General features: G+C 37.5%; 1 protein-coding gene across 1 annotated transcript in view; it reads right to left on the reverse strand.

Annotated features, from left to right (window-relative positions):
- Positions 1 to 1,805: 1,805 nt before the first annotated feature.
- LOC121398282 (vomeronasal type-2 receptor 26-like) overlaps positions 1,806 to 26,060 on the reverse strand; it is a gene marked incomplete at its 3' end in the record, with an annotated part of 33,158 nt that continues 8,903 nt past the window's right edge. Inside the window, exons 2-5 of the mRNA XM_041577286.1 lie at positions 13,201 to 13,492; positions 10,656 to 11,402; positions 2,892 to 3,015; positions 1,806 to 2,500 (exon numbers count right to left, since the gene is read on the reverse strand). Of these exons, the coding sequence (XP_041433220.1) occupies positions 1,806 to 2,500; positions 2,892 to 3,015; positions 10,656 to 11,402; positions 13,201 to 13,492 (1,858 nt within the window). The remainder of the gene's footprint in view (positions 2,501 to 2,891; positions 3,016 to 10,655; positions 11,403 to 13,200; positions 13,493 to 26,060) is intronic.

Genomic DNA, 26,060 nt, shown 5'->3' on the forward strand with positions numbered 1-26,060 from the left:
CACTTTTGGTTGAGCAGTGCAGTGTAGCAGGGTTTAGTATACATTTAATCGTGGATAGGCAATGACTAATGAGAAGGCAGATATATATGGAACTTTGACTCACCATACCACAAGTCATATAGCACAAAACTAAAAAATGATGATACTGCCTTAAAAATGCTCTATTTTGCCTAAAATATCAAATAAGGTAAACAATAAATGTGCCTTATCATAGTTACATAGTTAAATTGGCTGAAACTTAAACAAAGGGAGGTGTGGTGGATAAAAAAAACTAAATTCGCTACATCCAAAGGGATTGAATAAAGATTATAACCTGTATCTATTTTTATGAAAGATGGATATTTTATTGTGTTTATAGGAAAATGTACGATTTGTTATTATATACATGTTACAAATGTCTATTTAATTGTTCTATACAGCAGGTGTGGTGACAGCCCTGTACGAGGCATATGGAAAGAATCAGTAGGTCACTTCCTTTGATGGACTTTAAAAACCTGTATAGACTAATTGGATTTTAAAAACCATTGTTCACATGTCTTGAGAAAGAGCCTAAATTGGCTCGAAATGTCGCTACAAAATGTGTACACATATGGTGATGTATATGCTTTTTTCACTTTAATATAACCTTTTTGCATGCAATTCGTGAGTACTGTCCATTTTTGTATATTATATAACGAAGGAAAACCTCAACGGGACTTGCACCACATATACGAAGAGAACATAGCGTGAGTGCTGTTACTAACCAATACAAGAGAATATATATATATATATATATATATATATATATATATATATATATATATATATATATATGTATATTTACATACATATATAGGATATATATAATATCCTTCTCTTTATCGTGCGTTAGACATGCTGTCAGTAAGTCCTTCAGTAACACGTCTTCTTAATTGCAAATATATATTCCTTAAATTTTATCTTATCAAAAATTACAAATACTTCTCTGAAAATGAGACTTCCATTAAAAAGGGAAAAGGTGTACTCGATAAGCCATTTTAGACACTTCCTTTTTAAACAATCCAATATCTATAAAATATAAGTGGGTTCTGGGACATCCTGTCTGATATGGATGGCTGACACAGGGGGAAACTTTTGCACTAAATAAGTAGATATTTGCTGCTCAAGAAATAAAATAAAAACAAGAGATGTGTGTCTTCTTTCATGTTTTTCTCATAAATGTTCAACAAACAAAATTCTATTGTTTGTCTATTGTGACGCAGGTGACTGAGACAGAAAATGTCAGGCAATGAAAGAGTGCCTTGAATTGGACTTTAAGACCTTCTTTAAAGCGAGCACACATCTTTGCATATTAGACAAAAAAGCTTTATTGTTTAATAGAAAAGCAATGAAATATCAGTATTGGTTGAAATCATATATTTATAGTAAGAAATAATATATATTCCTACATATTATAATAATGTAACATAATGTAACATATATATATATATATATATATATATATATATATATATATATATATATATATATATATATATATATATATATATATATATATTATGCAGTGTATTATAGTTGCTAAATATGTATGCAATATATCAAAGACTTTCTGTGATTTTCTGTTTATTTCCCAGTAAATATTGCTTTGTGTTTATTTCTGGTTTTAGTAAAATAATATAACATTTGGGTAGAAATATACAGAAGAGAAGCCCACAGTTTGAAGAGATTATGGCAAATATCTCCACTGCCACCATGTATTTGCCTTTGGTGCTCAGATAGGCCGGGATCATTGTGATCCAAACACTGCAGAAGAGCAACATGCTGAAAGTGATGTACTTGGCCTCATTAAAACTGTCCGGTAATGTCCGAGCCAAGAAAGCTACAATGAAACTCACAGATGCCAACAATCCCATGTAGGAGAGGACAATATAGAAAGCAACTACTGAGCCCTCATTGCACTGAATGATGATAATTCCAGGTTTAGAATGTATATTTTCTTCTGCAAATGGGGCAGAAATGACCAACCAGATAACACTAATTACTATTTGGATGACTGAACAAACAAAAGCAATATAATTTGCCACTTTGGGCCCAATCCATTTTCTCCATGAGCTCCCTGGCTTGGAGGCTTTGAAAGCAATGCAAACCATGATAGTCTTGGACAGAACACAAGAGACAGATGTGGAGAAGGTGATTGCAAAAGAGGTTTGCCGGAGCATGCAGGTTATATCTACAGGGTGACCGAGGAACAAGAACACAGAGAGGAAGCTCAGCTTGATGGAGACAAGGAGAATAAAGCTCAGATTACGATTATTGGCTTTCACTACCGGAGTGTCTCGAAATAAAATAAAAATTCCCAACATACTCAGTGATATTAAAAAAAGAACCAAAGTGATGACATTAAAGATTAGAGTTAGGGGGTCTCTGTCATATGAGAGAAACTCGCTTGGTTTCTCAAGACACAATGTCTTCGCATGATTCGGCCATTTATAGTCCGGACATTTTACACAGTTCTCCATATCTGTAAAAGATAAATGTTTAACAGGAATGTAAAAACAGAAATAGGGTTTTGTTCATTCATCCGAAGAGTTTGTGGTTTCGGGGGTCAAATCTCAAAAAGTAGGGGGTTTCAGGAGTAAAATCTGAAAAAGTCTGAGTCTTTGGTGACAAATCTGAAATATTTGCATGATTTAGATTTTTTCATGATTTTATCATGAAATTTTTGGAAAAAATATATTTATAAATAGGGGGAGAAAGTCAGTACAGCCTTAATCAGAGTAGTTTTCAGAAAATAGTGAGAACTTTTCAGATTTTGATAAATAACCCCCCTGCATCACAATATCCTACTAAATGTATTGTTTATTGTAAAACACAATTTATCAAGTAACATTCATTGGAATTTACACAGTTACCAGTTAAATTGGAGACCTCCCCCTCTGAGCATGAGGCACAGTCATAGCAGCAGGACGGCGCTCCATTCTGTGGGACTTTTCTGTAGCCAGGAGGGCAGCTGGCAGAGCACTGAGATTTCAGAGTCTGGAAATAATAAAGAGAGATAACATAGGAAAATACATCTCCCCCACCCAAATGGCATCATTTGTATTGTATATCCCCTCCGTTCCCCAGCACATATTGTATCATAATTAAAACTCAGTCCCAGTAATCCAAATCAATTCTGGTTCTAAGGGCCAATCTACCTCACTGATAGTTTGAAATAGTGATGGGTGAATTTATTCGCCAGGCGCGAATTTGCGGCGATTCGCCGCCAGCGAATAAATTCACGAAACGCCCGTGAAAATTCGTGGCAAAAATTCGCCGGCGTCAAAAACAATTTTTTTGGAAAAACGGATGCCGGCGTCAAAAACGGGCGCCGGCGTCGACAAAACGGGCGCCGGCGTCAAAAACGAGACGCCAGCGCCGTTTCGCGAATTTTTCGGCGCAAATTCGCCCATCACTAGTTTCAAACAAAGGAATTGATCATTGCAAATACCTTTATTTTTCCCTCCACATACACTGCCCATTAAGCCTAATCTATAAGTACTATACAGATAAAGTTTCGCCACGAAAATGATGCCCATAGACTCTGATGGGTGAAAAAAATTGGCATGCATCAAAAATGAGTTTGTCATCCATAGATTTCAATGAATTTTGCTGGATTTCACAAATTATCAGCAAAGCGAAATGGGTCAGATTCGCCCATCACTACCCGCCATCCCATAATTGACTATAATACAAGCTTCAGATATCAGATCACAACGTGAGATATAAATCATCAAAATATCATTCGCCAGAGTTTCCTTCGCCAGCTTAGACCTGGAGAACTGATAAGATGAAGATACATCCTCCTCAATCTTATATCAGTGACATCATATCCTGTATGTCTGAAGAGTCATAACATTTTTAAAAAACATTATTTTAAAGGGGGTATGCCTTCCGAATTATTATTGTTATTTTTTTACCAATTTGAGTGGCATGCCACATTTGTTTTAGAGTGGGCTCATGTCTAGGGCATTAGAGGATCTTTTGTCTTTATTTTGCTTCCTTGGACATTTGTAATAATAAGTGACCACTTCAACCATTTGCACCAACATCTCTAATAAAGACACATATATATGATCTATATGTACCCGTCCTATTCAAATGAACCTAAGCGTAAGAGTACTAATGAAGTTACACTAGACAGAAATAAACGCTAGTGAAAGTTCTCTATGAAACGCTTGCACTGACGAATTCACGTTAGTTAAACTTTACCAGCATTTGGCTAGAGACGCAACTGCGCATTTTAGTGAATTAGTGTAGCGGTACTGAACTTATTTCTGGCTGAGTGGAGTGAAGTGTGGTGGGGAATTTGCTGGAGAAATTTGCCCTTTAGTGAATTTGCCTCTATATGTCGCCTGTATCTAATACATCAACGAGTGACCTCCAAACCTTCCCTGAGTTGTTTTAGACAGATGTATTACTTAGTCCCGTTTCTCACACACTAACTTACTATTTTGAACTGGTGAAGATTTATTAGAAAACTAAAAAAGATTCTGCTTTTGGCATTCACACTCCTCTTCTGATATTATATTTATGTACACACTATGGGGCAAATTCACTATGCGCCGAAGAGCCTAACGCTAGCGTCAATTCACTAGCGTTGGGCATTTTCGTTACTTTGCAAATTCACTAACGGACGCTGGTGTAACTTCGCTAGTGTAACTTCGCACCCTTATGCCTGTCGAATTTGCGCAATGGACCTAACTACAAAAATTCACTAACGCGCGCATTGTACTGAACGCTAGACTTCCTTCACCACCTCAGACCAGGCGAAGCGCAATAGAGTAGATAGGGATTTCTTCAAAAAAAGTTAAAAAATTTTCTATGTCCCAAGAAACGCTGGCGTTTTTTCTATATTATGGGTGATAGGCTGAAAAAGATTGAAAAATGTTTTGGGGCTCCCCTCCTTCCCCCCTACATTTCCTAATTCATGGCAACTTAACTATACAGTGGGCACATAAAATCAAAATTAAATAAAAATTTTATTTGATGTTTTGAAGGTTTCCCAGGCATTTGTAGTGCTGATACGTATTCCTCCATTGAAATTTGAATTTGCGGCGTATGCAAATTAGCCTTCGCTATCGTAACTTCGCTTCGCTTAGCGAATCAACGCTAGCGCAACTTCGCAACCTTACGCTACCCCTGAGCGCAACTTCGGATTTTAGTGAATTTGCGAAGCGCTGTCACAACTACGCCTGGCGCAACTACGAATCTTAGTGAATGTCCCACTATAAGAAGTACAGTAATCCATATCTCTTTATAGACTAGTAAAACAGTCACCTGCCCAGATATGATAGAAACCTAAAAGTTCTCACATAAGTATTCTCCAAATTCTGACCTGAACACTTTTTGAACTACTACTCCCATTGCCCCCATACAAACTGTACTAATATTAAATACTAATATTAAATTACCCCCATAAAGTAATAAATTGAGGGGGTAGGGTGCTTTTGGCTTGACTTAAAGGGCATATAAAATTAACCCCATCTTGGTTAGGCAACACCATGTCAGGCTATGAAACAGGCAGAGCACCAGTTATATTTGACCCTCAATCCACAAGATGGGACTTTGCTACATGAAAGGGTGAAGGAATAGCGTTGTGCAACTACACCTCACTTGTGCTATGTGACTATATAACAGAATTGGGCACCAGACGTTTCTTGAACAAAACAAACTGCACAGGATTTATTCTCTCAAAGCACAAATCAGTAGGGATGGGCAAATTTTTCACCCTGTTTCGCAATGGAAATGACGCCCATAGACTTGTATGGCATCTTGCGTAAAAAAAATGACGCGCGTCAAAAAAATTACACCAACTTTAATGGGCGTCTGCGACATTTTGCCGGCGGCAAATTTTTGCCTAAATGAAATGGGTCAAATTCGCCCATCCCTACAAATCAGGGTTTTATACTCAACATGCACAATATGGATAGATACACCCTCAGGATCTCTGTACCGTGACCTGGATCCCCACATGTTGGAACAGGGAAATCACTAAACCTAAATCCTAATTATGGTGCGATCCATACACTACAGGAGAGTCTTCCCTAAGGGAATAGCTAGCCCTTGTTATCAATCCTATTTGAAGTCAGGCTGCTCTTGCTCACTTGTTCAATCTGCCTCACTTTCCTAGAAAATGCTGTTATAGAGAACTACCATTTCCTGACTACTCCTCATTCACGGGGTCCCTGTATCCCTAAATTCACCAAGGCCTTCCCTATACTGAGGCCTAAGCTCCAGGCTCCCATTCACTGCCATTCTGGTTGTTGAAAGGCTAATATAAAGGCTGCAGCATCTCCTTAATCACTTAGGATAGCTTCTCCTCCTCTTACTCACTTGGCTAAAATGTGTTTTAGCTGTTGGCTACTGGGCATGCTCAGTTCTTCTTAACTCAAATGACTAAACTCTGCTTTTGTTGTGCACTTGGCTGGAGAAACATATTCTTTCTCCTAACCTCCTCTCCTGAGCTCAACTTAATCATTACCATACTTAATCCAGGCAGAAGTTTTTATCAGAGTAAGTTATTCCTGTATAAGCCTGTGTACTTGATCACATGAACTTTATAGCACACGTGTGATGTCTGCAGATGTAAATGTCACTGATTATGTATCAGAGGGAAAATGGCCACGGGGTGAAAGCTAATATTTGTTTTAGGAAAATGTGGTGGTGCAGGTGAATGGAGGGGTTTATATGCAGTACAAGAATTTAGGTTGGGTAGATATGTCTACCTTATATACATTGTTATGTCCTCCCTACGTATTACCCTGGGACAGTGTGTAGTTCAACATGCAGCTAAACCTCCCCACACTCCAATAAAGAGACTGAGAACTGAAGTCTGTACATTTTACTGTTGGCAAGGGGAATCGTTGAAAGTGGAGAGGTGAAACTGTAACAAATAACAGAAAATATAATAAGTATGTTTGCAAATGAACAAACATGTAAAAATGAACATATAACTGTAGCATGAAAACACTAGCTGGCATGAAATGTCTATGCAGCAATGTCTCTGGGGGTGCTGGCAACTGTGGAGGTGATTTGGTGCAACTATGAATCTATTTGTTTACCAGCGATGTTACTGTGAAAACTGTGTGCTTCTTCCACACCATGAGCTGTAAAATGGAGTCTTGGCTCCCACAAAGCATTGCACTAGGTCACATGGTGGAAGTACGGTAACCAGATAGGTTCAAATGCACTGCTGTAACTGGCCTTATGAAGGTGCTGGATTTGTACAGGAAGTGGCCTTGTGTAGTTACAACAAGCATCCAGCAGAGGGAGTTCACAGCATGAGACATGAAATACCATAGCATGGTGAAAGCTTATGCTGGAGACATGACATACATGATAGGAGAATGTAGGGTTTATATGTCCTTTAAGCACCCTACCAACTTGGCCTGACACTGGGTATTTCTTTTGGGGAGATATAAGAAGTGAATAAATCCATTTCACAATAGGAATCACCCTGCATCTTATTGCCTCCCTACTGAAATACACAAGCACATTTCAGATATATTTCTCCCTGAATAACCTTTTATTAAAAGCTTTATATGGTAAATAAATTGCCCTCTTCAATGTATGATGCAATTATAACAATAATAATCAAGTCTAATAAAGACCCTACTCAGAATGGATTGTTTAATATCAGAGGGACGTTTAAGTTCTCTACACCTTGTCTCTCTGCAGTTTGAGCTTGCCATCGCTAAAGGGCTGATATACAACATTCTAAGCTGAGCTTTGGGTTCTGTTCAAATAACCTGGGAACATGCAATTGAGTTCTTCGTATGTACAGTACTTATAAAACTAAATAAATTGTTCCTACCTGGTTGTTGGTGTTTTTCTTCCAAATTATATTTTGAATATTAATTTCCAGTTTGCCTTTAGATTCTAACCAATCATAAGTGCCAAGAAAAGTTGTTTCTGGATATTTATAGAGGGTAATCCAGTACCAAATTCCGTAATACATATTCAAGAATCCAGGATCACTAAAATGTACTTTTTTTCCGGAGGGATCTTTGAAATGTACATTTCTTAGATATCGGTGCAACTGTCAGATGGAATATGTATATGAAAATCACTGTCTACAAAATTGGATAGTAAAAATTTAAAGATATTGATTGTCTCCGCATTATGCTTTTTCTAAAAGTGACCTGTATTGAAGGAATATGGGCACATGCCTTTGGGCCTCCTCTCTAACACCTTGACCCTTTCCAAGTTGCTAATTTAAAGCTTAAAATAACTCATGATTCTCTCTTCATTAGAATTTGGCAAAGTGTAACAAAGCCTCTGTAGTGATATGGTAAAATACTCTTTAGTGTATTAAAAGCACAATGTCAGTTGAACATAGCAAAGATTCTTAAAGGAACCCTGACCCTTGACTTCTTTCAGTCCTACGGGGAAGCCGCCATATTCCAAGTTGGTACCCTAGGCATGCTGGGAATTGTAATTATGCAAGTTCAGAAAAGCTGCACAAGGAATTACATGATCCTGATTGGGTAGCAGGTATGCATGCTAAATAGCAAGTGATTAGAGCAAGAAGGCTAAAGTTATAGTTATAATTTACTTTAAAACATCAAAGTTATAATTCACTTTAAAACTAAATAAATAGAATGCCTTGCTCTATACCTCTTAAATACAAACTAGTGCTTCCCATTCTCTATTTTGTTATTAACCCAGCTGTGCATTACATAAATAATGGGGAACCCATCCAGAAAGCATAAAAAGGGCAGGAGCGCTACAATATTCCTCTAAATATCAATTTGCTGAGCTCCAAATTATGGGAAGGATTTCATCCATAGACTCTATTTTAATCAAGTAATTAACATTTTTACAAAATTTTTACAAAATGTAATCAAGTAATTAACATTTTTACAAAATTTAAAGATATTGATTGTCTCCGCATTATGCTTTTTCTAAAAGTGACCTGTATTGAAGGAATTAAACAGTAACTTGTACTTGATCCCAACTAAGATATAATTAATTCTTATTGGAGGCAAAACCAGACTATTGGGTTTATTTAATGTTTATATGATTTTCTAGTAGACTTGAGGTATGAAGATCCAAATTATAGAAAGAGCCATTATCCAGAAAACCACAGGTCCCGAGCATTCTGGATAACAGGTCCCTTAACTGTACCTACAATTTCTATTGTTATGAGATCTAAACAACCCCTATCATGATGAGATAAGATGGTTGTAAAAGGTTGTATTTTATGCAACTTCAAGGTTTCTATTTGTAACGTATGGTGTCCCAAAACCCTGAACAAACCCCAAGGTCCCGGTCTTGGCTCACATGTCTGCCTCTAACAGGCACCTTTGGCTTTGGGAGGAGCCCTTTGCTATTCAGATGCTGCCAGGTCTTAAAGTGAGAGGACCTTGGAGAATGTTCTGGCCAGGCAAGGGAACCCTAAAATATGCAGGAGGAATGGGGAGCAGATAGTGAAGTCTTAGAACTGGCTGTGACAATACCAGTCAGACAGAGCAGTACAGAATCAGGGGCCAGGAGGGTAGTCAGGATAAACAGGCCGGGGTCAAAACCAATCAGTAACATGGTACAAAGTCAAGATCTAGCAGAGTGGTCAAACTGGGTCAGTTCAGACAGCAAAGGTCAAAAACAGGCAAAGGTCAGGAACAGATAATCAGATGCAAATCAAACCCAGGAACTATCACGGAATAGACCTACATTGGGCAATGAGTCAGTGCAGAGTAGGGGCTTTTATAGCCAGACTAATGACTTACACTGATCTCCTGTGGCTGGATTGTTAACAGGTAAAACAAGCCATGTTTACTTGCACTTACAAAGCATAGCCATAAGAGTGACCCAGGCCCTTACCTGTTTGCTCAAAAAGAGTAGTGGTAATACAGACAGCACCTAAACACCAGGTCCCTGGTTCAACTCCAGGCAGGCTCTTACTCTATTGGTTAGCCCAAACCCTAGCTGTTTTTTAAGCTATTGTGTTTCTGTAATGGCTGACCAGGGTTTCAACTGAAAGCAAATATTACCTGGCTCATAGTGTTTTCATTGCAGTGATATCTCGCATGCTTTTTACTCTTGACATGACATTTCTCTCGCTGGGTTTGTGAATTTTGCAGATGGACTAAAGTCCAACAGGTGACATCCTACTGTTTGAAACCCTAGACCCAAAACCCAAGTTTTATGTCTATTAGGCAGAAAATCAGACTTTTTTTCACCTGTTTTTCATATTAGTCTAAAAAGTTGCTCTCCCTGTATTTCTGGGATGTAAAGCTGGATTCAGGATAACATGGGGAGAGAAGCACAAACACATTTAGCACTTTTCTTATTACAAGGTATTGAGGAAAGTCACACAGTTTTTTTGTGGCGTTGCACAAGGAATTACACCAGTAAGACAAGCTATTGTATTTCTGTCCAAAGAAAAGCCATTTTGCAATAAAGGCCTTTTAAGATAATATTCACGAGTGGTGCTGTCTGCTGGCTGATTGTGTTTACACCAGTAAGACAATAGCCATGTGCCAACACTAGAGTAAGACGGCAGAGGTAAAAAAATACACAACTTTTTTGGTAAAAAATTAAGCAAAGTTAAAAAACTGTGGTATATTTTATACTGGGACTTTTTAGTTATCAGTGAAAAATAAAAATAATTCCTTACCTATTCGACATATTACCTGATTTCTATGAATATTTTTGTGCACCTGTTTATTACAGTATTGTCCAGATAAAGAAAGCATGTCATGTTCTGCATGTGCCAATCCATATACTGCTGTGTACACTCGGTAACTTCTGCCATCATGTCGTTGTCGTAATTTTAAACTTGAACAGTTCCGTAAAGTAAATCCATAAACTTTCATAAATATGGCATCCTTCTCTTTATCATGTGTCAGGCACGCTGAGGCAACTGTCAATAAGTCCTCAAGTAACATGTCTTCTTTAATTGACATTACGTAGTCTTCAAATTCTAAGTTATCGAAGACAAAAAAAACTTCTTTAAAAATGAGACTTCTATTGAAGAGGGGGGAAATATAACCAGGAATCCATGTTGCTGGAACCACCAAAGTTTTTTCTTTAAAAATCTTTTCTACTAAAAATAATGGACTACGAAATTGTTCCCCACACAAGATACCAACTTCTGCAGTAGATTTTTGTATTCTTTCTAGTGTTCTTGTGTTTGTATCTGTTAGAGTGCCAGTTAAGTCCACACAGGCTCCATGTTTGGTGATCTCGTTCCTGAGGTTCTTACTCTCTCTTTCACTACGTTCATCACCAGCTGCCAGAATGATCACCCAAGTCCATCCCAAGTGTTCCAACAGCTCTGCTATAGCAACGTGCTGAATATAATCATCTGGCCCAGTACTAAAATGGTATGGATACCACACTTGGTCCTTTAGCACAGGGTCAATTAAACTATAACTTATCTAATAAAAAAGGAATAAGGATTTAAATAAGAAAAAGTTTTGGCTGCAAACTTCCTTATCAGCCTTCATCCCACTTATATGAATTCAAATCCTTTTATAAGAAGTGGCCCGAAGAGAAGACTAGTGACCAACTGGTTATGGTGTGATATCATTGGGGAAATGACCAACCAGAAAAGGTTTTACAAATGCAAAGTAGCAACTATTATGTTTTACTACTTAAAATGTACATATATGAATATTATAATGGTGACTCAAGACCTGTTTGCCAAATGTGATGGCAAAATATACAGATGAGGCAAAAGTAATCACATAAGGCAGCTGGTAACGACCAGTTGTGTTTTAAACCTGCACCAACTGAGTAAAGTTTGGTTGAGCAGTATAAATCCCCTTTAAAGGGACACAGTCCCCTAGCTTCTTTTACAATATGGCAACTTCCAACTAGGAGCTGCTGTATTGCAATGTGATCACCTAAGGCATGCTGAGAATTGTAGTTTCTGTACTCCAGAAAAAGTGAGACGAGGGTCAAAGGATTGTGATTGGTTCGCATTCAGAATAGAAACTAGGCAAGTAGGCAGTTAAAAGGAACCTTACATACTCAAACACAAAACTGAACTCAACATTGAATAGACAAGCTAAAGTATTCAGAAAAAAAACTACATTGTGTTCAAACCAGCCTAAAAAACTTCTGAACTGGTATCACTCTGCAAACAACTTATTCCAAACTGATATTGAATTTCATCTTAGAAAATGTGCATCTTTAGAATCTTACAGTGCTGAGTGAGGATTTCTGTACAATCTATTTATTAGACACAAATGCTGATGTGAGTGTGAGTCACTTTGCTCATGTAAATCAGCAGGTCTGGAAAGATGTAGAGTGTTTGCACAAAGGTTCCCCTGTACATTGCATGTTGTTTTGCCTATAGACCTTCTGTCATGGTTTGACTTCTCCCCAAGTCTAATGGGCTGTTCATAAATTCCAACTAGCCTCCTGCAATATTTACCTTTACATGCATCTTGGATCTTCTTATTCTAATACAACCTGGTGGGCTGTAGGGCTATAAAGTACCAACATACTTATTTTGTGAATAATGTAATATCAGCTGAGTAGCTGTTTTCACTCTGTCTATTAGACATGGAAAAACTCTTTATATAGTGATAAACTAACCTGAGCCATATTACGTGCTTTTGTTTAGATATTATTACTATTGCATATAAATGCATAGCTTTATACTAAAGGGTTAGTTAAGGTATGTATGTATATGTATGTATAACTTTATTTGTAAAGTGCTGTTAAGGATCCGCAGCGCTGTACAATGCATAAAAGTACAATATATATAAAAGTATACATGGGGGAGACAAATCACATAATAAATATAAACAGAATCAAAGGACAAAGAGTTTAAGTGCTATGTGGTAAGAGACATAGTTATGTCTCTATAGGTAAAGCTGAATAACCAATCATTATTTAAGAACTGAAATAAGTTGTAGCAGAATAATAAATATCCAAGAATTCTTAAATTGGTGAACACAGAGAAAAATTAAATATGTTTTACCCCAACAAGAAATAATGTAAAATGTGGTTACAATTTGAATTCTTAATACCCTTGAGGGTCAATAGGTGGGATTAACCAATATTGATTCATTATAATATAGGTCTATGGCTTGGGATGTCCACAAGGCCATGATGACAAGGCTGGAAACTTGTGTAACTGTTTTAGTTGTTAAACACATTTTATACTTGAAATATCTAACAGGGGGCTCATAAAAAATTTGAGAAAAGATTAAATAAGGAAATTACCTGTGTGTATCCATATATACCCAATAGCTGTGCTATAGGCAAGGATGTACCTGTTGACCGGCCTCCAATAAATCCAGCAATTTCCCTTTCATCCCCACAGGAATAATTAGGAACCATATTCCCAGGACCAGATAATATCTGCAGGACACTCCCTATAGCGAGCCTTGGATCCCCACAATAATCATATACATGATACCCTAGAGTGATGTTGGGTAACAGATCCGGGTTCTTGTTAATTTCATCAACAGAGAACAACAAGGTCTGGACCTCTCTCCAGCGATCTTCAATGGGCCTGTAGAAAAATTGTTCCTATTAGATAAGTATTTAATAAAGATCTCTAAACTATTATTATCAATAAACTCCAGTGCTTATGAATACCCCACATATAGCCAAACTAGTCTGCACTGAATATATAACAAATTCAATGAAACAATTGCAAATGATTGGTTGGTAGTTCATCTTTTAACAGGGCTCATGGGTTACAAATTGTGGAATTATTAGGTAGTTAGTAATAAAATTAGGCTAATCCTAGGGGGCGTGGCCTGATGCTTAATGTGATCAGACGTGTGTTGGAGTGCTCCTCTCTCTGGGCCATTAATATTCTGATTTAAGACCCTTTTAAAGACCCCAATACAGCCTCAGAAGACCACAACTGGCAGCAACTTCCCCAAAGGATACTAATGGGGCAAAACCGAGCTCAGAAAAGATCCTCAGCCTCTGTAAAAAGGCTTGATAGATATGCCCGGGAAGAGAAATAAGATGGCACCCGGAACATAGCAAGCAGGTCTCCCTTTCCTCCCACTGCGCAACAGGCAGCAGAGCCTACACTGCAAGAGATCTTGCAAGAGATAAGGGAGTCCAAAGACACCTGTACCAGCCTCATCAGCACAAAAACCGATGAAATAAAGCTTGATCTCTCAATCATAAAGCATGACCTACAAAGGCTAAGGGAGAACAACTGCAGTAGAGCAAAGAGTTGGAAGCCTTGAAGATACTTGCGCCCCACTCCCGGAACGTGTAGCAGAGGTACACCGGATCATTTTCGGGTGGTTGGAGTTGCTTGAATTTAATCAAATTGACCCACGAACACCATTATGGGGCAATGCAAAATTCCAGTATATGGCCCATATAACTCATTCAACCTGCTGGCTAAGTAAAGGGATAAACTCTATAGCAGATGTGTGAGAAAATGGTAACCCTATATCCTTTGAAGATTTAAAAATCAGATGATATACCCAATGGGCAATGGCTAACTTATCAGCAGGTTAGAAGTGCTCTCCTCAGGCAATCTAGGAGCAAACCAATTTCGGTGACTCTCCAAAAGCCAAACCAAAATGGTATCATCTCTAAAATATACAAGAAAATACTGGCAGCAGCAAATAGAAGCACCCCAATCCAAAGTAGGGAAGCATGGGACAGGGATCTAAACTATATAACTGACAGTGAGTGGGGTGAGGCCCTCAGGGCTCCTAAGCGTGTGTCTTATAATTATAACGACAGACTGCTACAGACATATATGATGCATAGAGCCTACTATACAAGGGCAAAGCTAAATAGAATGTACCCTAATGTCTCTCCTATATGCCTAAGATGTGCAAAAATCTTCCAAAAAGGGTCTAAGCATATTCAAACCCATAGCTATGGCTATTGTAGGCCTTTTCTTAACACTCAACTAACATCGCTAACTAACAATAGCATGTGGTGAAACCAAAAGTGCCTCTATAACATTTTTAATAGTTAACCATAGTGCCCTGCCACTGACATAGAAAGCTACAATTCCCAGAATGCTTTAATTGGCAATTTGGCCTTTGTCAGAGTGTCAGAGAGGTGGTCCAAGGTCAGGTGTCAGTATCCCTTTATAGGGGCACTAATCCCCACAATAGAATATGTCTAGAAATGTTTGTCTATGCGTTTTGGGCTCTTGTACCAACCAAAAGTCAACAAAGCTCTATAGAAATAAAGATCCATGTCTTGGAAGATGCCACAGTAGCTCTCCATATTTTGCCTGTCAAACTACTGCACATGCTCTGTCTGCTCTTGGCTGATGTGACCTAAGGTTAGGGACCTACTTAATATTCTTCTTTTCTCTGCCTTCTACCAACAGTCACTGCCTATTCACTATTAAACATGTATACAAGCTAACCAATCACAGTCTTGTCTGGCAGCTCACTAAAAAACTAAAGCCCTGATCTGACACTTTGAGCTTGGAGCTAGAATTTATCTGAATTCTTAGAAAAAGAAGTGTAGAAAAAGAGAAGAAATATCTGATGAGAGAGAATATAGGAGCCAAGCTGTAAGTTGTGTTTACATAATATACATCTGGAACGGTCTAAATCCTAAGACGGACGAATGGCTAGTGTCAGAGGGTTGATAGTTGTCACCCGCACCCTCTATGACGCCATAACGCTATAGGGCCCAAGGCAGGATGGACTATAAGGGCTAATGGTCTACTGTGGACAATGGTCACTAATATAACTTATACTAGGCCATACAAACAAAAGATCATCACTCTGTTACTTAAATTCCAGAGTGTCAGCATAACGCCAGCCTGTCTGGTGGGGCCCCTTTTAGCAGAAGTGCTGCTCAAATTACTGGAAATACCACAATGGCCTTAGTTAGCCAATAGCTGATTGCGAGGTTGTGGACCGTTGGAGCTAGGCACAGTATGTTACAACATTCCTTTGATAACATGTAAGACTAAGTAAATCATTTAGACATTAATTGTACAAGGAGGAGTCAGACTATGTATGGTATTTCCGTGAACCCCTTGTCACAATTACTGTAAATGCCTTCTGAAAGTTATATAACGCCTGGACCAAGAGGTGGGTCTTTGGTAAGTCCTTGGCTGACATTCTGTGTGTTACTCCAACAGCTTACCCAGACAAAACTGTTATGTTGTATTATGTATGAATAAATTGCCTGACTGGAACGCCGGGTTAAAAATAAGCAGACATCCACAGTTGCGCCAGCATTCAATTATATATCAGTGCAAGGGGGGAGGGGTGTCCACCACATTTAAAGCAATTATCCTATATACAAAAGAGGACTTATCCCCCTATCCCGTTGCACTGTAGAAAATTAGACACAATGTATTACAGTAAAAAGCAATATTTATTAATAACCATGCTAGTGAAACAAATTAAAACATATTTAAAAACCAACAGCGCTGCTGGAAACAAAAAACGGGGAATACCCTGATGTTAATTAGTGATCACTATTTTTCATACTGGTTGAAAAACCTTGCGTAGGTAAAGAAATGTGGTTGGAGCAGTAAAGGTGGTTTGATAAAACGTATTAGGTGTAAACTCCCGGCAAAGACCACATTAAGGGCATGTATGCCAAAATGTCCCTTCTTCTCTGTATAAGAACTATGTCCCAAGCAGGGTAGGGGCTGGCTCCCCTTGCAAGTCCCTCAGCGGAAGCCCCTTGAGCCGAGGTTAAATGCAGGGTAAGTAAGGAGTTAGCTGTAGCAAACGCTGGATCCAATGTAGTAGCCAAAAGGCTATATATGCAGAACCCCAGTTCAGTATGCCAGCAAAAGGTTTCCTATACTTGCCCTTGTGTGGATATCGTCCGTGGTGTGGAACGCTCACAAATATCCGTCAGATCATCCCCGGGATAAAAACTGCATCCAATCCGCAAGGGAAAAACACCGCTTTGAGCCCAGCAGCGCCGAACTACTCGACAGCTGTTTCGCCACGAAAGTGGCTTTGTCAAGAGATCAAGCATCGGAAAACAGGTGGGGCTTTAAACATTTCATCACGTGATCAGTCCTCTCGCTGTGTCATTGCAATTATGTTGTAGACTGCATTTGTTAGACAATGTTCATTGTGAGAATCGGATCCACATGCTACTCAGCTGTTGCATTTTGTTCAGAGTTGAATTTGTATCCAGAAATGCCCGGAAACATCATTTCACTTCAATTGCTGTTCGCACTGTTGGAAGTGCGCTGAAATAGCATTAGTTATATCTCTGTGATCCATAAATGCTAGAGGGACAGTACGTGATTGCTATACAGTCACTGCATGGTATTATATCCTAAAGGTTGACATATAATAACATATAATAACATTAATACGTTTTATCAAACCACCTTTACTGCTCCAACCACATTTCTTTACCTACGCAAGGTTTTTCAACCAGTATGAAAAATAGTGATCACTAATTAACATCAGGGTATTCCCCGTTTTTTGTTTCCAGCAGCGCTGTTGGTTTTTAAATATGTTTTAATTTGTTTCACTAGCATGGTTATTAATAAATATTGCTTTTTACTGTAATACATTGTGTCTAATTTTCTACAGTGCAACGGGATAGGGGGATAAGTCCTCTTTTGTATATAGGATAATTAAATTGCCTGACTATTACTAAAGGTTTTCCTTTACTGAGTTTTGTCTTACACGAGGTCAAAATGGTACTACTAAAAATACCATCATATTGTGACCCGCCGACTGTGATCCAGTTTTTTCCAGTCATTGTTTTCAGGCAATGGAGGGCTCCAGGCTGTGCTACTGGAGTGTACCCGAGGAGCTTTGCTCCCGGATGTCTGTAGTGTACCCGTGGATATTTCTTCTCCCGGACGGTTTTCCTTGGAGCTTTACTCCCGGATGGTTGATTCACACGCGTAAGTGCCCCTGGGTTGGGCATATATGTTTTTTCTAACTTCTTCTTTTTGCCTATTGTTTTGTTAATTGTTGTGTTAATCAGCTGAAATTATCTGCCATTCATGATAGGAATCCGTAGTTTCCTTCCTGTTTTTGTATTTTGTACGTCTCTTATTCCTTATCATGAAGAGTAGTCTACAACATCTTGAAATAGAAATTACACGTGTATGTTGTTTGATGAATGCAAAAGGATCCATGAATGTTGTATGTTTGCCTAGCCGAGTGCGTGAATAACTTTAGTGTAACTGTCATCTGTGTGATGGTGTGTGAGAGAATTTGTGGCTCTATCTCAGAGTCTGCTTGCTGTTTAGGAGTTTTTCTGCGGTTCCTGTTTATGGGGCGACCTAGCAGGCCAGAAATACGGAAAACTAGGTTTTCTGGAGGAAATTCTTTAGAGTGTGAAGTGTGACTCACTTTCCTGTCCGTTTGAATTGTCAGATGAAAAACGAGAGTCATACAAACATCTAGGTGTTGTCCATCTGCAACTTCAAACCTGTTTTCTCCCTTTCCACTCAATTGTAAGCATGTTCTAAATTACAGAGAAAAGTATAACATCATTTTTTCCTGCAGGTGACTCCAGTTTATATGTATGTTTGTTTGCCCTGTTTGTTTTATAAACCAATGTTAATAGCTCGCTGCTAAGCTTTTCTGCATCCTACAGGTCTGTTAGAGCATATTGTGAATGTAATACTTGTGTGTATGTTAGAAAGAATAGGACTTGACTTGACTTGACGGTTATATGACTTTGATGTGTCTGTAATGAATATGTTTGCCTTACTGTTTTTGGTTCTCTTTAATGTTTATATGTTTTCATAGGTACCTCTTGTAATATAATATTTGTTCTATGTGTCTGTCACTAAAATATTGTCATTTTGTCTTAGACTATCATGTCACTATTCTTATCTTATCCTAACATTGTCTTCTTTGTTATTATTCTCATAGTAACATTAGTTCTCTTGTGTATTTCTGTTTGTGAATGGGTTACTCGTGAATAAGGTTAATTCACTCCACTTGTCTTTCTTGTGTTAACAGAAATATTAGTGTTGTCTCTTTAAATGTTCTCTGTTATAGTTTTTTGTCTCAAACTAACCTTACTTCTATTTTTTATCTTTATGTGTCAGATTGATAACTGTTTTCTAAGGGTATTATGTTTGATTTGTGATCTGAAGAAAAGAAAAAAAACATGTTCCATCAGTTTAGAATATCTAACAATCCTCCTAGATATGCTAGTTGAGTGCCCAAAACATTTTAAGTTTCAAAGCCTTTGTTGAGTGTCATAGTGGAGGGGACAAGACTGCGTTTTCCTGGCCAGAAAGCGATAGTTTTCTTCCCTCACAACTTGAAATTCTACTGTGACAGATAAAGGATAAGTGTAAGAGTAAATATCATAAAAACTACACTTCCCAGAATCCTCCGTTGCACAATATTTCAGATGCTCAACTTCTCTCACTGTTTTGTAACTTCCTCGTTTGTCAGCCGTTGGCTCAGGAACTTTTAACCACAGCAAATAATTTTAACTTTACCATTTCATACTCATCTGTATTTTTTTTTCTGTATCTCCTGCGTCTGGATCTTTTTCACCCACATGAAGGTAAACTTGATGCAGTTTGGATCCATACCCGATTCACTCATTGGTACAGGTTAAATTATTTTCATTATTCTCTAGACAGATGTGAATCTATTATTTCATATTATTGTAGTGCATTTGCAGTACAACAAGAGAGTATTATATTGTGGGTTATGTTGTTGTTACTATTTTTTCTAATTAAATAAGTTTCAGTTCATAAAAATGCAGCTCATGTGCTTGTGCCGCTGCTAAAAAAAAAAAAAAAAATTCTCCCGTAATCTTTGCACTTGTGTATCTTGCATCACACGTCTGCAAGTGTAAGAAAATGCTGAAGTGACTTCGATTTATTGTTGATTTTATCTGATAACCAGTAATTTCACTACCAAATTTGTAGAAATAAATGATGCTACTAAAATGGGTCTATGTCATTCTCATTTAGACTAAAAATATAAAAATATAGATAAATATATATAAAGATACAAGAGAGAACTTGTTAAATGTTTTTCCTGGTTATGATTAATCAATATTATTTTGTTATAAGAAGGAAACAGTACAGGTTGTAGTTGACAGTTTACACAATTACATTTTCAATTCTGTTACAAATTTGCAAATGACACTGATATTAAGTGGAGTTGTGTCTTTGTACCATCCCACTTCCAACAACACAATTAGTGGCAGCATTTGGTTGGATTTACTCCCAGCTGTCCTGTCAATTCTCTGTAACAATCCTATCAGCTGTTGTGGACTTTCTTCATTTGAATTATCCACAAGAAAACAAACGTCTCTCACTCATATCATACATGTACAACCACTTCTCATTACTGACAGTTCATACAGTAGTTACATTAGAGTTCTTTAGCTAGTACATTAGATAAGTCAGTATTACCAGAACACCAGATATTGTCACATTGTCTCTTTGTTTCCAGGTTGGTGATCTGAGCAAAACTCTATCAGTAGCTGTTGAGATTATTCACTATATTCCAATCCATTCCAAATAGAACAGCTATCATTGATCCCACCACTCATTGAAAGAAACTCTACATACATACAAAGAGCCATTTCCAAGTTTTCCATTCATATCTGTGATGCCTTTACATTTTTGCCTATACTAATATCAAAACCATGGACTGATTATGAACTCTTAAAAAAAACTGTACAGAGACTGCTGCATTGACTGAATACAAGTGACTGTTGAATATTTCTTCATATGTCTATCCACAGCCATGATGTCTCTCTGATTGGACTTTCCCCTATAATGAACTGATGGACTGATATTGAAATGAGTTAAATTTAAGTTTGAGATTCATACAGTATTGAATGTGATATAGTTAAATTGTGTACAATTTATAAGAACAATGGGAATGTGATAATGTAACATTTTCTCTATATGTTTAGTTTTAGATTAGTTATGAAAACAACAAAGGTAAAATTGTATCTGTTTAAAAAGGTTTTAGAAGGGAAGTTTCCTGTAATTACTTATTATTGTATTATTGCCCCAGGTCCTCAGCTCTATATGTAGCCGGTTGTGTGTAAACAGCACTGATGTAGAAAAAAGAGAGAAAAAAATGATAGACCCCATAATAATAGAACTCTGTCATGTGCTAATATTAGTATTGAGTAGAGTCTAGATTCCAAGACTAGTCCCGCCCATAATGTTAAATCTATAAAAAAATATAAATCTTATCACCGTCATAAACTAAGCTCTAAAGTTAGTATAAGTATAGGTATGGGTATATAGAATTTAATTAAAAGTAGGGAGGGGTGTGTGTATGGGGCTGGGTTTTTATTTGGAGGGGTTGAACTTGATGGACTTTGTCTTTTTTTCAACCCAATTTAACTATGTAACTATAAACATAGAGGTTGTTCAAATAAATAGAGTAGCTGACCAAAATAGTATGATTTTAGATTAGCATGTGTTTTGATAGGAAAGAGAAGGTTGTACTCATATTGTTTCTGAAATGTTTGTTGAATGTCATATAGTCAAAGTTTTAGAGCTGCAACAATAAGTGTAATGTTTTTATAGAACAGTTCAGTTATTCCAAATGATTAGGTAAAATTTTATAGCTGGTTAAACAACTCCATTGGAAGTTTCATTAAGTCTATCCATGTCATCCTAGCATTAATACTTGCTCTATATTTCTCTGTTAGAATTTGTGATATAAGCACCTCCCCCCAACTTCTGCTCTCATTTGATTTACATCTATAAGATAAAGCTTTTCTCAGCCGTATGTGGGGAGGTTTGAAAGAAAGAAAGAATATTTTTTTACTTTTCAATAGTACTGAAATCAGTATTATTTTACAATATCAGTATTATCTTACTCAGGATGATTATTACTATGTCTCATTAGTAACTCTATGCAATGATTTCCTTTTATTATCTCTCTGTAATTCTTTATTTTGCTTTATTTTGAAACCTAAGTTCACTATAATCATATATTTGCTTAAATCTTAGGCTACAGGTTATATTCAGACAGCTCTTGCTTCATTGTGCGGTTCCAGCGGTCCCTAGTCAAGTTAGTTCCTCAAAAACAGGAAATAAATCTAGCCCTCTAGCTTCCTGTTTTCTTTGTTTTCATTCATTTCAGCTTTTCAGCTGCACTTCTGTATTGGTGCTGCCACAACAGTTGAACTGTAACTCACAACAGCATACACCACTGTCCCAATTATAATAGACCTCCCTTGTTCCTGGGTGTCCTCTCAGCACTCTTACTGTGCCTGTAATATACTAATGTGAAACATCTTTAAATGTTTCAAGTGAGAAATGTTTATATAATATATATCTGGAACGGTCTAAATCCTAAGACGGACGAATGGCTAGTGTCAGAGGGTTGATATTTGTCACCCCCGCCCTCTATGACGCCATAACGCTATAGGGCCCAAGGCAGGATGGACTATAAGGGCTAATGGTCTACTGTGGACAATGGTCACTCATATAGCTTATACTAGGCCATACAAACAAAAGATCATCACTCTGTTACTTAAATTCCAGAGTGTCAGCATAACGCCAGCCTGTCTGGTGGGGCCCCTTTTAGCTGAAGTGTTGCTCAAATTACTGGAAATACCACAATGGCCTTGGTTAGCCAATAGCTGATTGCGAGGTTGTGGACCGTTGGAGCTAGGCACAGTATGTTACAACATTCCTTTGATAACATGTAAGACTAAGTAAATCATTTAGACATTAATTGTACAAGGAGGAGTCAGACTATGTATGGTATTTCCATGAATCCTTGTCACAATTACTGTAAATGCCTTCTGAAAGCTATATAACGCCTGGACCAAGAGGTGGGTCTTTGGTAAGTCCTTGGCTGACATTCTGTGTGTTACTCCAACAGCTTACCCAGACAAAACTGTTATGTTGTATTATGTATGAATAAATTGCCTGACTATTACTAAAGGTTTTCCTTTACTGAGTTTTGTCTTACACGAGGTCAAAATGGTACTACTAAAAATACCATCAGTTGCAAAACTCTCAGAGAAAGAAGGTTACAGTCATATAGATGATATGTGTGGAACTTTGGTGAGATCTATCTAACTGTTATAAATTGCCATTTAATTTAGGATTCCTAGTCTAACAGAGATATACCTGAATGTATTTAATTATTATTATTATTATTATTATTATGTAAATGTCCCAAGTCAAAAGGTTAGAGATTTTTCTCAAAATGGTGCAAAGTTAATTTGAAATCCCCACTTGTTTAATATACCATTACCTTCATCAGCTTGGTGTTGGTAACTCTGTTTTTTTTTTTTTTTTTAATTTTTTAATTAACACATTTTTACAAGACAGATCAAGTGACAGAAATATAAATAGAAACATGATAAAAAGTAGAAAAAAGTAGATAGGAATATCACAAAGTAGATTAAGAATATTGAGAGTACATATACCAGCGCTATTTCATTACCGTACACTTCCAATGTTCACAAACTTGACCCGCGAACCATCTCTTTAACAATCAAGCTACAAACAACAGTTACACTTTTATTATTCCATCTGGATCACTTTGCCAAATCCCCAGATAAATCATGTTTATACACAGAAAGATCCTCCCTTTGCTCCTCTTTCGACCTACCCTCCCCTTTTATACTTATTTGTTTAAAAACCTGACCCATGGTTCCCAAATTTCCCAATATTTATTACTCTTATTGTGGATGATATGTGTTATTTCTTCCATCTTCCTAGTATCCTCTACAACTTGTTGCCACTCCGTATAACTAGGAGGCGCTGACTCCTTCCAGTGTTTTGGGATTACTGACCTAGCAGCGTCAAGCAAATGCAAGGTAAGTGGGTCCCTTAATAAACCATTTTTAACCGTATCCAAGCTTAACAGTATCAAGGGAACATCTTCCACCCTCATATTAATATTCGTTACTTCTTTTATTGCTTTCAAAATATTGCCCCAATAACCGTGCAAATCCTTGCGCTTACACCAAATATGAGCATGTGTCCCCTTTTCCATACCACATCTCCAGCATTACTCTGTATGTTCAGGATACATCCTGTTCAACTTAGCTGGTGTAAGATGCCATCTAGTAACTATTTTGAAATTCATTTCCCTCACTCTAGCTGCCCTCGATGATTTGTGGGCTAGTAACTGGATCTTATTCCATATTACGGGGGAGATCTTGATGTTTAATTCCTTTTCCCACTCCCTACGTGCTGTGTCTTTCACCAGAGAAATATTTGATAATAAGAGTTTATATATATTGGAGATTGCTTTGTTAAGGAACTCATTACTTTCCAGTAATTTTTCCCAATTAGTCAGTTCTCTATCCCATTCTTCCTCTTTAAATTTGTGGATATAGTGTTGCAATTGACGGAAGTTCCATGCATCTCTAGCATGGTTTCCCCATTTCTTTTGAATTTCTTTTAATGGTATTATTTTATTATTGTTCAGAAAATCCTTAATCCTTGTAGGTCTCCCTTCTAGTTCTCGCCATTCCTTGAACGCGCCTTGCTCCAAACTAGGTACAAAAGCGCTGTTATGCACTAAAGGTTGTAGAATATAGGGAGTTCTAGTCAGGTTCATCTTTAATCTGTTGCTATACCATGTCTTAAGTGTAGGAGCTATTAGTGGGTGAGCCTTCACCCTTTCCGATAAACATTTAGGATCACCCCAAAGAAGATTTAATAATGGTGTCCCGGCCCATTGATGTTCTAACACTACCCAGTCTTTCTTCCTTTCCTCTGCTGCCCATTGTTTTATACGTGTTAACTGAATTGAGATGTAGTATAACCAGGCGTCTGGAATAGCTAGTCCTCCTCTCTCTATTGGTAATATTAATTGTCGGTATTGGATCCTGGCCTGTTTGCCGTTCCAAATAAATTTTATAAACATGGATTTAATTTTCTTGAAAAAGATGACCGGTAATCCAATCGGCAAGGCTTGTAGATAGTAATTCAATTTAGGCATCAGGAACATTTTCAACGCTTGTACTCTCCCTAGCCAAGACAGGTTTATTTTGCTCCATTTGTTTACCTTTTCCTGAAGTGTTGTCAGTAAAGGTACGAAATTGTTGTTATACAGATCAAACATATTTGGGGTAATATTTACTCCCAAATATCTAATACTATGGTGTGCTTTTTTAAAAGGAAAGTTTTTTGTTAACCTCTCCATTATATTTTCAGGGGTATTAATATTCATGATTTGAGATTTTGTAAGGTTAACCTTAAAATTTGATAGGGTTCCAAAATATTCTATAAGTGTTAGAAGGGAGGGTAAGGAGGACATCGGATCAGAGACAAAGATTAGCATATCGTCAGCAAAAGCTATTGTCTTATACTCTTTCTCTCCAACCTTTATTCCCCCTATGCTTGCCTCCAGTCTGATATGCGATAGTAGTGTCTCAATCACCAGCACAAATAACAGTGGTGATTAACTCTGTTAATAAATACATATAGTAACATAGTAAGTTAGGTTATTAAAAGACACACATCCATAAAGTTCAACCTTTTAGCTCTTTTTTTTAACCTGCCTAACTACTAATTGTAGCAGAAGGAATATTTCCCATGCAGTTGGAAGAACTATATAATAATGAAATACTTTTTGGTTCTTGTGTAAATTACTTCTTTAAAGCACAGAACTGTGTCCCCATTTTGCAGCAATCCTGTATGCCCTCATTAATTCATATTACATGTACCTACTGGGGGTGCCGTCTCCCTTAATGGAAAAGCACCAGGAGTAATGTCTGCAGGAGCCAGGGTCTGCACTTGTGCGTGTGTGTTGTGTGATATACAGTTTTATCAGAAGTCAGTTAACCTTCCTGTATGTTTTGTAATGTGAGAGTAAAATGGTTTACCCAGAGGAACCCCACACATACAGAACATACAAACTCCTTGCTCTGTTTCAAAATTAACCTTGGACCAAAATAAAGAACATTTATCATCCTTTATCTATATGACATATCTGAATTCCACATATGTGTGAGCCAAAAGCTGAAGAACTTACTTTGTGCAGACAAGAATGTTTTTACCAGTATTATCTTTTATATATTTCACTTTGATGTTTACAGAGAAGACTCCTCCTATGATGAGGTCTCCATCCTGAATGTATTTGTATTCATACTTAGGCTTAGTGATGTGAATACGACACTGTGAGTCTGACCCACTCAGCTCAGTACTGCAGGGAGTTACC

The sequence above is a fragment of the Xenopus laevis genome, chromosome 1S (genome assembly GCF_017654675.1).
Source record: "Xenopus laevis strain J_2021 chromosome 1S, Xenopus_laevis_v10.1, whole genome shotgun sequence".
Taxonomy (NCBI): domain Eukaryota; kingdom Metazoa; phylum Chordata; class Amphibia; order Anura; family Pipidae; genus Xenopus; species Xenopus laevis.